The 13,760-nt window shown below is 37.9% G+C and overlaps 1 protein-coding gene across 1 annotated transcript; it reads right to left on the bottom strand.

Moving 5' to 3' along the window:
* Nucleotides 1-610: 610 nt before the first annotated feature.
* Olfr743 (olfactory receptor 743) lies at nt 611-1,546 on the bottom strand. Its single transcript, NM_001177508.1, has one exon. It carries the CDS (start codon nt 1,544-1,546, stop codon nt 611-613), a length of 936 nt encoding a protein of 311 aa, NP_001170979.1.
* Between the last annotated feature and the right edge of the window lie 12,214 nt (nt 1,547-13,760).

Genomic DNA, 13,760 nt, shown 5'->3' with positions numbered 1-13,760 from the left:
TTGCTGTGTATCCAACCTCCATTTAAATTAGTTTCTGGGATTATAGAAATATTCTAGTATTCATAGTTCTACAATTTTATTTTAAATTTAACTGTATTTAATAATTGTACATATGTGTGAGGTACAAGATGACATTCAGTATGAAAGTACATGCATGTAACCGTAACATAATTGTCATTAATATTATTTAAAATATTTATAGTATTTTTATGTAGAGATCACACAAAATTTCAGTCATTGTGTTTGAAACAGAATTAATGTTAGACAGACACATTTACCTTACTACATTATCAAACACAAATGTTGAGTACCTATTCAACAGCATCAGCTGCAAACACTAATCATATTGCTTCTTCTTATACTTCCTAGTGTCTGTTAAACATTATCCTATTCATTTTGAAAAACTTTCTACATATACATGAGAGCATGCATAATTTGTCTTCCCATAACTGATATATTATACTTCACACAATGCTTTCCCATGTTATTCATGTTGCTGTAAATAGCACAATTTAATCATTCTTGTGGTTGAATAATATCCATATATGTATATGTATGTATATATATATATGTATACTTAAATGTGATTTATTCACTTAAATTTAAAGTTTTATGTTCTTAAAATCTTTTGCAGGGCATTTTTCATATCTTTGTTCCTCAGACTGTATATCACAGGATTAAGTAATGGAGTACCCACAGAATAAAACAGAGTCACAATCTTCTGCATTCCAGCTTCGTGTCCAGATGATGGGCTCATATACATTATCATCACTGAGCCATAGAAAAGAGAAACCACAGTCACATGTGACCCACAGGTGGAGAAGGCCTTTTTTTGTCCATCTCTTGAAGGAAGTCTGAACACAGTTCTTAGGACCAATATGTAAGATCCCATGATGAAGAGGAAAGGAATAACCAGGAGAATAGACATTATAATTGTCCAGAAAACCTCCATCAATGGGGCTCTGGAACAGGCAAGGGCCAAAAGAGGACCTGGGTCACACAGGAAGTGGTCTATAATTCTGGACCCACAGAAGGACATCTGGGAGATGATGATGATGGGTACAGGGAACCAGAGGAAACCAAGCACCCAGCAACTGATCACAAGGATGTTGCAGAGGCGCCTAGTCATGAGAGAAGGATAATGTAGTGGCCTACAGATGGCAAGGTATCGATCAAATGCCATGACTGCCAGGAAAAAGCATTCTGTAGAACCAAAGGAGAAGAAGAAATAGAACTGCAGGAAGCATCCAGCGAAGGAAATGATCTTGTTGTCAGAGAGGAAGTTGGCCAACATGTTGGGGACTGTGGAAGTGACATACCAGATTTCCAGGAAGGAGAAGTTGGCCAGCAGGAGGTACATGGGGGTGTGGAGTCTCTGATCACAGTACACAGCACAGATGATGGAAGCGTTGCCCATGAGGATGAGTAGGTAGACAACGAAGAAGATCACAAAGAGAAGGATTTGCCCCTCCCTGGGGCAGGGGAAGCCCAAAAGGATGAAGCCTGTGATGGTGCTGGAATTGCTGGGGCTGCTGAGGGTTTTCATCTGTCTGTGTTCTGTGAAAGCACCAGAAATTGTTGAATATTCTAGAAATAGTTGAGGGAGTTTAATTTTTGCCCAAACAGGAAACAGAATAGTTTGCTTATCATCTATTCAATATTTATCGGAGTGTTACAATTTGCTAGATTCTTTTTTTCCAAGCACTGGATATTCAGCAATGAATGGAATATGCTGCATAATCAGCCACTCTTCTTTTTGTCACCCACTGATATAAGTAGACTAGGTTCACTATTTCCCCATCAAACACCATTATAAGCATAGATTAATATAATTGGTATATCCAGGAATATTATTTTGTGTATAATGTAGCATATGCATGACTCTTATATTTAGAAATATCTACTAGTTAAGAAAAATGAGTGGAATCTGCTAATGGTTGTACATACCTGCAAGCTCAGCACTTGAAAGGTTGAAGCAGGAGTGTTAGGAGTTCAAGGCCATCATGAACTATATACTACATTCGAGTTTAGCTTGGGCTAGAGGAGATCCTGTTACAAACAAACAAACAAACAAACAAACAAACAAACCCAGGAATGAACAAATGAAAAGAAAAGGAAAAATGTTCATAAGTATATTTCATTAGTATCCATTAAAGAATCACCTGGTACCTTTGTTCTTAGATGAGTTACTTGGATATTCTTAGTAAAAATGTGACAGTTTTGGTGTAGAGTTGTGGCTCAATTGGAGACTATCTACCTAGCATTCATCAAGTCCTGACTTGATCCTTAACATTGCCAACACCAGAAATGGAATTTTACTGTAACCTAAATTTAATCTGAAATACAGAATAACTGTATTGCAGTGTAATCCTTCTGGTCTTTGTTTTACGTAGCAAGTTCATGTTCAAAGCCATCAAAATTTCTAGTAACAATTTATGAATAGCCAGAACTCAAAGAGAGATGTAAAGCTAAATTTAATATCAATTATTTGATGGAGTTGATACATGTTTGGTAGTTGCTGCACTCCTCTCTAAGAAGAACATTAATTTGGGGCTGGGATGCATCTCAATCATAGCTGTAATGAGGCTCAATGGTAGAGTATTTGTCCATCGTGTGAGAGACTGGTGAGGTTGATCTTTACCACTAAAACCCCAGACATACAGCCCCCATCCTCAACCCCCAAACTAGGTGACAAAACAGCACTTAATCCTCTATCAAGGACACTTACATTACTCAAATAGAACAACCAAGATTCAAAGTTCTTACCCAGTTTGCATTACTATATGGGTTTCCTGGGATTGGATTGGGCAGAGGGGAAAGATGTCTGCAGGTAGAGAACTGTCTTCTATGTGTGTGCTGAGATCCACCCTCATCTGTTCATAGCCTCAGATTCAGGTTTCAAATGGCAAAGTATTTACTTCTCATGAGAAAGAACTAAATTCAGATTCCACAAATATCTCATATTTAAAAAAATAAAAATAAAAATATCACTCAGGATATTCATAATTTTAAAAGGAAAAATTGCCCTAATTTTCCTTGCCTTTTGTATAAGTTTCAAGAATGAATCTTAGAATTTTTTGGTAAAGTCTTTACTGGTAAGTGGCAAAAAGGACATTAAGAATATTTTAAATTACTAAAGAATTCAAGATATTTAATCACAAAAGCTAAGATGACACCCTCACATACACATGCACACAAATCATTAAGTGTCTGTACTTGTGGCTGAACTTAGAGAAATGAGAACTCCAATGGCTCATGCTCTAAGATCAAGAATTGATAATTGGGACCTCATGAAACTGGAAAGCTTCTGTAAGGCAAAACACATAGTCAATAAGACAAATACATTGGCAACCTACAGATTGGGAAGAAAAATCTTTAGTATCCCTGATAGAGGGCTAATATTCAATATATATATATATAAAACTCAAGAAGTTAATTACCAAAAATCCAAACAACCCAATCAAAAAATGAGGTATAGAACTAAACCAAGATTTCACAACTGAGAAATCTCGAATGGCTGAGAAGTACCTAAAAAAAGTCCTTAATGATCAGAGAAATGCAAATTATAATGACCCTGAGATTCCACCTTACACCAACCAGAATGGCTAAGATAAAAAACCTCAGGTGACAACACATGTTGGAGAGGATGTGGAGAAAGAGGAACACTCCTCCATTGCTGGTCGGATTGCAAACTGGTACAGCCACTCTGGAAACCAATTTGTCAGTTCCTCAGAAAATTGGAAATAGTTCTATCTGAAGACCCAGCTATACCACTCTTGGGAATATACCCAAAAGATGCCCTACCATGCCATAGAGGCCCATGTTCCACTATGTTCATAGCAGCCTAATTTATAATAGCCAGAAGGTGGAAACAACCCAGATGTTCCACAACTGAAGAATGGATACAGAAAATGTGGTTCATTTACACAATGGAATACTATTCAGCTATTAAGAACAAGGATATCCTGAGTTTTGCAGCAAATGAATGGAACTAGAAAATATCATCCTGAGTGAGGTAATTCAGACGCAAAAGGACATCATGCATGTTATGTACTCACTAATAAGTGGATATTAGCCAAAAACAAAAACAAAACAAAAAAAATACAGAATACTATAGGTACAGTCCACAGAACTCAAAAAGGTCAACAAGCTGAATTGCCCAAGTGAGGATGCCTCAGTCTCACTTGGGGGAGAAAAGAAAGCTATCACAAGTGGGGAGAGAGGGACAGACCTGGGAAGGGAAGTGGAGGGTGGGGGAGTGAGTGGGGGGAAGAGGGGAATCTGATCTGATATTGGGTGAGGGAAAAGGACTGAAGTCCTGAGGGCTAGCAGAAAGAATGGAAACAAGCAACCTCTGGAGATAGGAGGTTGTGGGAACCCTCCAGAATGTATCAGACTCCTGGGAGGTGAGAGACTCTCAGGACTAAAAGAGAGGGACCTTAGATGAAATGTTCAACAGTAGGGAGAAGGAACTTATAGAGCTCACCTTCAGCAGGAAGACAAGGCATCAAGTGAGGGATGGGGTTGCCATCCCACAGTCACAACTCTGACCCATAATTATTCCCGTTTGAAAAAACTACAGGAAGATGGAGAGAAGCCTGAGGAAAAGAAGGTCCACTGACAGGTCCAAAGTGGTATCCAGCTCAAGGGGAGGTCCCAAGTCCTGACACTATTACTGAGGGCTCACAAACAGAGACCTCTCATGACCACACTCTGAAAGACCCAACAAGCAGCTGCAAGAGTCAGATGCAGCTATTTGCGCCAAATCAATGTACAGAAGCAGCTGACCCCCTGTTGTTGAATTAGGGAAGGCTGAAAGAAGCTGAGGAGAAGGGTGATTCTGTAGCAGGACCAGCAGTCTCAATTAGTCTGGACCCCCAAGATCTCTCAGATATTGGACCACTAAACAGGCAGCATACACCAGCTGATATGAGGCCCCCAACACACATACAGTAGAGAACTGCCATGTCTGTGTGCATTCAGAGATGATGCACCTAACCCTTAAGAGACTGGAGGCCCCAAGGAGTTTAGAGGTCAGGTAAGGTGGGGTGTGGGGGCATCCACTTGGAGAAAAGGAGTTGGGGAGGAGGTGTGGGATGTGGAACAGTAGGAGGGTGAACAGTGCGGGGGGGAATAAAATATGGAGTGTAAAAATTAATTAATTAATTAATTAATTAATTAATTAATTAATAAAAAGGGAAAATAATTTCTATGGATTTAGTAGCTTTCCTACCCTAGTTTAAAATATAAGCACCAACATATTGTGCTTGGACCCCTAAATAATCTGGCCTTTGCCTATGTTTATAATTTCCTCACTTCTATTTCCTAGTATGCCCCAACATTTCCCAGCTTTTTCAGTTCCACAGTACTTTTCTCTCTAGAAGATGCCTATTTTGTTCCAGCTTAGGGTTTTTCCTATAGGTTTTCTCTTTGCCTAGAAATCTCACCTAATCTACATTTTTTTTTTTTTGTAGTTTCTGGGTCAGTATATCATGAAGGCTTTCTGGCTCCATTTCATTTTTGTTGCCCTGAAAAATACCCTGGGAAAAGCAGGCTCATTGTTGGAGGTTAGAGATGATCACAGTGGAGAGGTCAAAGTACCATAAAATTGATGCTCCTGTCCATATTACACCCACAGTCAGAAGAACGACATAAATGCATTGATGTCAGGATTCATTTCATTTTCTCCATTTTCTACACAGTTTATAATCCCGTACCTATGGAGTAGAACCACCCACAGTGGCATAATCAAGACAGTACCCCACACATTGGACAAAGAGAACACCTCAATGAAACTCTCTTCCCAGGTGGTTTGTATCAAGTTAACAATAAAGGTTAGCCAAATCTTACACAGAAGTCTCAATAGTGCAGTAACAAATGGCTGGGAAACACTCAGAAATGTACAATGTCCTTAGCCATCAGCCAAATGCAAATCGAAACTATTTTGAGATTCTATTTAACAGTTGTAGAATGGCTAAGATCAATGGGATGGGTGATGGGTCATGTGGCAATTGTTGGTAGGAGTGTAAACATGTACAGCCATTATGTAAATCACTATGTTAGTATCTTAGAATATTGGAAATCAATGCACTCTAGACTTACATATACCACTCTTGGGCATATACCCAAAGGACAGTGCATCCTATCACAAGGACACTTGCTTAAATATGCTCATTGCAGCTTTATTCATATTATCCAGAAACTGGAACCCACCTAGATGTCCCTACACTGAAGAATAGATAGAGAAAATGTGGTACATTTACACAATGAAGTATTACTCAGCTGTTAAAAAAATGACATCATGAAATTTAAAGTCAAGTGAATGGAACTTGAAAAAATGATCCAGAGGGTGGTAACACAGAGCCCAAAAGAAAAATATAACATGCCTTCATTTATAAGTGGATATTAATTATTAAGTAAATGATAATCAATTTACAATCTACCGAATGAGACAGTTTAGGTAAAGGGGAGGGCTCTAGGGGAGATGCATGGATCTCTCTGGGAAGGAGAAGTAGAAAATGTTTTGTGGGTGGACTGAGGGCAGGTAGGGATATGAGCAGGAGGGACCAGGTAGGAAGGGATGGATAGAGAATGAGGGTAGAGATAGCTGGAATTGGGGAGTTGTTCCCCCTGCCCCCTGCCTGTGTGTGTAAAACTAGAGCAATGGAAACTTCCTAGAATTTATGAAGGAGATCCTAGTGAGCAATCCTAGTTACAGAGGATATGGAGCCTGAACTGGGTATGTTTTGTGGCTTGACAAGGTTTCCAGTGTGGGACTGGGTTGAGTGGTTGACTGAGAGTGCTCCAGTGGAAATCTGTAAATAACTCAGGCTGATGGCAGGACATATAGTTGCTCCCTGAAAGCTGACACCAAGGTGTCCTTGCAGAGGACAATATCTACACAAGTCACTGAAGGTAAAGAGTTCAGGCTGGTGCCTGCATGTGGCATTCACTCCTATGTTCTAGTCTCTTTCAAGTGAGATGATACTTCTGTAGGCTATGGAAAGAGAGGCTTGCATACCAACCCAGATACAAAACACTTGACCTATGATCTGTCCTACCTACAAGGTATACTGGGGTAATGCTGGTGTAGAACTTATGGTAGTGATCAATCAATGTTTGGTTTAACTTGAGTTCCATGCCATGAAAAGGAGCCAATGCCCTACATTGCCTGGATAGCCAGGAGCTGGAGACTGAATAGTCCAGAGACCTAGGTTGGAACCGAATACAACTGGCAATCAATCAATCAATCAATCAATCAATCAATCAATCAATCAATCAATCAATCAATGAGATGATTTCTAATGATATTCTGTTATACTCAGGTTGGTGTCATGCCCAGTTGTAACCAGAGACACTTAACTGCAGAAGCAGATAGGAGTGAGTTCAGAGATGACCAGACATTGTGCAGAAAGAGTCTAGATTGGGGGTCTACATTGGGTCTCTCCCCTTGGAACTCAGGGAAAACAACAGGGAAGGAGGATAGATTGTTAGAGTTAGGGTGGATGGAGGATACCAGGAGAACGTGACTCAGTGAGAACTTTGCAGGTCTCATTTGGGATAACAGAGACAGAAACTGCCACCACACGACCTGGACCATGTCCTCTGCACATATTTTATGTCGGTTAGATTGGGGTTTTTGTGGGACTCCTAACAGTGGGAGCAAGAGTGTCTTTGTCTCTTTTGCCTACCTGTGAGTCTTTCCCTTCTGTTGAGTTGCCTTGTCTAGCTTTGATATGAGGGCTTTTGCCCTGCCTTATGGTATATTGTTTTGTCCTGTTTGGCTGTGTTCTCTTGAAAGGTTACTATTTTCCAAAGAGGAAATTAGTAATAGTGGACTTCATAGAGAAGGTGAAGTGCTCGTGTGTGCACGTGTGCGTGTGCGTGTGTGTTTGGGGTTAGTAGAGGGAGGGAAAGTTATGATCAGGATGTATTGTATGAGAGAAAAAAAATCTATTTTCAAATAAAAAAATAAAAGCTAGCCAGAACATTGTTTATAAAGAACTCTGACATTTCTATGTTCATAATTTACTAAATGTTTTTATTTCTGGGATTTAAAATTTTTGAGTGTTTTATTCTTCCTCTTTTATGTCCCCTTACCAATTTATTATTTGTCATGTTTGTAACATCCAGAAGTTAAAGAACAGAAGAATATACAAACAGCTCTGTTATCACTTAAATATTTTTCTGTGCTGGGAAGTACTAAGAGCAGCCATTCACCACATCAACTATGATGTGGGTTCACACCTATGGCATCACACTTGACCCAGAAGTTGAAGGTATCATAGGGAAGGTGGGATTTTCAATGCAGTGGCTGTTTGACAGGTACTCCAGATCTCACAGTATTCTAATGATGATCTCACTGAGAAGCACATTTGACTTAATTGACTTAAGTTTGTTATCAAGTTGATGATTGATTGACAGTTAACAAAAAACAATTTGAAAATAGCTACATTTTAAACTTCAACAGCAATGAATGAGTTTTCTACTTTGTAGCACAACCAGAGAGGAGATGAACAATTGGGCCTTTTGTGTTTGTGATATCTGTCCTTCCTGGCATCCAGGTTCTCACTAATTCTTGCTAAAATACAGATGGTTAATTGTGCTATTTAGGACCAAACTGGAGAAAATAATGGTTATGGCAGGGCTTATCTTAGGTCTAGGAAAATATATACACTAAAATATCAACACATATATCACATTTTCCAAAGCTCCAGAACCTTATGAAAGAGGGGGGTAAAATGGAATGCAAAAGCCACACAGTGATGAGGAACACAGTGCAATGCTATCCTCTGGGAACGACATGGCTGCTTCATATTCATGAACTCTCAGCTCTGAGATTGCCTACTAGAGCTTGTACATGACTAGGTTGGACAAAATGCAGGCATGGATAAGGAGGACCTCATGAGTTCTAGTCCCTCCAAGGGCAGTCATTACCAGTTGGTGAATGCTGAGGGAGGAGAAGTTATTGTGTTCAGTGTCAGAGCTCATGTTCTAGTCCATAGCTCCAAACACATCCTCACATTGGTGCCTCTGGGTAAACCCAGTTGGCCACACAGCAAAAAGATACAGGAGTGGCAGGAGGACTCCTGATAAGAAGGAGGTTGTTGAGAAAGAAAGGGGATAAAAGAAGTTAGAGAGTTGAGTGTGGATAGAATGTATTAAATGCATGTATGGAATTGAGACTAATAAAATAATAAAAACTCTAAATATTTAATACATTAATAAAATTTTGCCCATTGTACAGAATTTCAGCATGTCTCTGATCATCAATTTCAAATTGACATTCATGGCTTTATGCATTTACTTTGTGTGTATGTGTGTGTGTGTGCTGTGTGAATGCACACATGTGCATGCATGCATTTATGTGTGAGTTCATACATGATATGGTACATAGGTGGAGATCAGAGGACAATCTTCATGAGTTGTTTCTTTTGTTCTACTGTTCACATCCCAGGTATCAGACTCTGGTCACCAGGTTTTACAGCAACACCTTTATCCATATTATCTAATGGGTAACCGGACCTATATAGCTTTATATTCAATAAAGCTACAAATGGTGATATAATTTTTTCACAAATTATATTTTTGCAATAATTATGTGCTTCCTTCTCACTTAATCTATATTAATTTTATAAAAGATTTAAGTTTTTCACTATACTTCACACCAACTCTCTTATTATTCAAAATAACTTGAATAAAAGTATAGTTTTATAGTTGAGTAAGACTTTTAAATCTTCCAAAGGAACCCTGTTTTGCGGTACTTCTTTTATCCAAATTTATAGACAAAAACTCAAATGAAGTTCCTATTAAGAAAGAAGAACAGTTATTAGGTCCATAAAAATAGATTACTTTTATAAAGGTTAATTTATGAGGGTAGGATAGACCACTCAGTATCACCTGTACCTCCAGTTTCAGCAGGATCCACGAATTCTAGCCTCTGGAGGTACCTGCACTCATTTGCATATTTTGCAAAATACACAAAATTATAAAAACCATAATGAATCAAAATTTTCCATGATAAATGCAGCAGATACAGTAAATGATTAGAAATATTAAGCTAATTATGTTTTCAAATTTACATTTATCTTTATGTATTTAGTTAGTGTGTATGTATGTATGTGTGTGCTTTTATATACACATATGTGCTAATTATGTTTTCAAATCTACATTTATCTTCATGTGTTTAGTTAGTGTGTATGTATGTGTGTGTGCTTTTTTATACACATATGTGCATGCATGTATCCATGTGGGAGCATATACATGCCACAGTGCACATGTGGAGATGACAGGACATCTTACAGATGTTGGTTCTCTCCTTCCACTGTTTAGATTCTCAGGAATCAGACACAGATCACAAGAGTATAGAGCCATGGTTCTGAGGAAGACTATGACACATTCAGACTTCTGCCACCTCAGAGTTACTTTAGACTTTTTAAAAAGTAATCAAAGATTTAATTGACTCTCATGTATCAAAACTGTACAAAACAGTCTATTTTGTAACTTGAGATCTCATTCCTGTATTTATTAAGTGATATATTATACTTTTAATTGTTCTAAAAACTTTAATAGTAATATTGGCTAGTGAGGGCAAATAAGCTGTAGTACAAAATTATTCCTATGGTAGTACAATTTCCCTTTACAATTATAAAATAAGAAATAAGATTTGATTAAGCCAAAAAGCTGTGCTATCTTGACTTATAAGTCTGGCTTTTTGTTTCTACCCTTGTTTTGGGGAAAGTCAATTATGTTAAAAAGTGTTACTGTATTGTTATCTGAATTCTTTTGAAATATCCACAAATTAAAACCTTATGTACTACCAACATAACAGAATACTTAAAATTATCAATCACAAATAAGAATTATAATGTCTTAGATATTATGGCAAATCTCCCTTGGAATTAGAACTGATTACTCTCTATGAGTTTATAAGTATGGAATCAAATTTTCCAGAAGGCAAATAGAACTAATGGATAACAAATTATTTCAGATACTCTAAACATCAAATAAAATATTTTTACAAAATACAGATAACTATAGACAAGGGAGAAACAAACGATCTAACCAAGGCTATGATTGGCTAGTGAAAGTATTTGTTTTCCTCAACTGATACCTTTACTTCTTTAGGCCGTCCTGTGTTCTTGACTATCTCAACTTTAGACATAATATTTCCATTATGTCATAGGTAAATGTTATGTTAGTTTCAGAGGGTGGAATAAAAAAGAAATCACACCTTTTATAAAGCCTGATAAATTTGATATCATTCAAGGACTAACTCCTTAGTAGATTTACATGTTTCCTCTCCTGAAGACTGTTTTCCTGGCTTCTCAGACCTACCTTTCCAGACACAAGCTTTTATAATGCTGTGGGACAAAAGATATTTAACTTCCACATTCACAGAGTTTGATAAATTTATAAATTTATACATTTCTTTAATGTGCAATCAATAAAATACAATGTAAGCATTTCAAAGTGTAATTGTCTTTTTTGAGCAACCTGCGTTTGTGCTTCTAGGCTATAGGCATCCATGTAGATTAAATTATTTCTTATCTGTATTGAGGTTGGAGCTGTTGAGTTTTTATTAACATCATGCAGTGTGTTGTTTTATGAAGCTCCCTCTCAGGGTAGTTTCCCAAGGATAAGCTATAAGATAGTCTCCTGCAAAGTAGGAAACTTTTGAAAGCTTTCAATGTTAATAAAGTTATATGTGAGTTAAGGAAAAGTTAAGTTTTCACTAGACTGCTGTTACTTATTCTTTGTCAGTTAGTGCTTAAATATGAATCTCCTTTGCTAACATATTGTTGTGAATTGATCTGTTCCTTCTGGTATTGACTACTTTCTGTTGTGTCCCACAAATCGGGATTTAGAAGTAGGAGGTCAGGGCTCTGTGGAATTCTGGACGATACTTTAATGTCCTAGGTGTTTTTTATGGTTATTTTCTTTCCCGTTAAAGCTGTCTCATAAACCAAGTAGAGGTCATGTTTTACATTTTTACTAGTTAACTTTCCACCAATTCAGACAATATATATGTCAGCATATTCCATGGCTTCATTGGCCCGAAATGTATGTGTGGAAATGCCCAGGTTCCAGAGCTAGACCATCAGGGTTAAGGTCAGCCTTTGTGCTGTGTATGTTAGACAAGATACAACTTCTTCATGTGTTGGAAAATGGATGGTAACAGTCCTGCCCATGTCATTTGTTTTGAGAATTAGATAAATAGTATTTGTTAAGCAGCTGGAGTCCACTTAGTGCTCTTTATTGTACTTATAAAATTAAACTCTCAAGAACATCTATCTAAAAGCAGTAATGTCATGGAAAATGAGACCCCAGCATGGATTATGGCAATTAAATACACATTTGAGAAGAATTCTATGAGCAAATATTTATTTCTTCCTTTTTTTCCAATATCAAGTGGGTATGATAATGCCTTCCTGAAAGGGGTATAATGAAGTGTGCTGAGAGAGATAGTGAATAGACAAGGTGTACTGTGCCTGTATCTGACACATCAGACACTCAGGGACATAAATTTATCAAGCAGATTTGACTGTTTTCATTATTTAAGCACTACATTACCTTTTTTTCTTGAATTGGAAGAAAGGATATGAAGAGAAGTGTCTTCAATAGCTTCTTCCAGGATTTTCTAATGGCAGAGGTAGCTGACTTCGTAATAGCCAGCTTGAAGATCAGGTGCAAAAGTAAACCATGAATATCAGTGGAGAGTTTCTCTAGGATCCTGGGCTTTTAAACAGAGCTTCTTCTCTGCTTCTCAAACATTCGTAATGCTAGAGAACAGCACCAGGACACAGCTCTCTTATACCTATTCCCTTCCCCACTCCCTTCCTCTGGGCATTGGTCCTTAATTTCTGATTCCCATTTTCACCCAAGGGTAAGGAAGTCCTTCATTTTTTTTGGGTCTCAATCTCTTAAAGGTCTTTAGAGAAACAGTTTTTAAGTGTATCAGTCACTAAGCAAACCTGTTCTAGATGCTTGTCGTATGCTCATTAAGCTCAGGATGTGTTGGTATCTGTCCTACAGAGGATTCTTAATCTTGTGACACAATAACTTCTATTGTGGCTTATGATGACAGGTCCTCCTCCCTTCCAGATATATTCATGAGGGAGTAGTGGGGGCATCTGTGAAGTTTCATCATAAGTCACACACATTTTGGACCATTATAGTGACATCTCCCTCCTTGAAATCAAAGCTCCTGGATCTTGTTGGGGAATTGACCAGATCTGGGAATACTAAGGGATCAGACTAGCATCATTCTACAGGGGTGTTAACAGAAACTACAATTTGGGGTGGTTGAGTTTCAAGACTTCTTATCCCCTAATAGAGTTAGTTTTCTTTTTCATTATTTTCTCATGTTTTTATTAGCTCTTTGAGAATTTGTGTAGTATATTTTGATCACATTCACCACTCTAAGTCCTATGAAATAGATATATTTCCCTACTCACTCAAATTTGTGTTGTAATTTTTTTCCAATGCATCCAACTCAATTTGCATTTCCCTTATACTCTTGGATGTGTGGCCTTCCAATCTAACATGATTCAACTACCAGGTGCCACATACTTAAAGAAACCCAATTGTCCCTCTCCCAGCAGCTATCAATTGCCACTAACTCCTCACATAAGGAAAGACTTCACTCCCAACTTCTTATTCCATGCTAGGATATTTGCTCATCTTGAGCATGTATGTCTTGTGCCTGCTATCACCACCACTGTGAGTTCATACCTGCAAGTGCCCTGCTGTATTTGTGA

Source organism: Mus musculus, chromosome 14 (genome assembly GCF_000001635.26).
Source record: "Mus musculus strain C57BL/6J chromosome 14, GRCm38.p6 C57BL/6J".
Lineage (NCBI taxonomy): Eukaryota > Metazoa > Chordata > Mammalia > Rodentia > Muridae > Mus > Mus musculus.
This window is presented reverse-complemented; position numbering and strand designations above follow the sequence as displayed.

Coding starts and splice junctions, on each gene's coding strand:
- Olfr743 (NM_001177508.1), bottom strand. CDS start 1,546: ATGAAAACCCTCAGCAGCCCCAGCAATTCCAGCACCATCACAGGCTTC.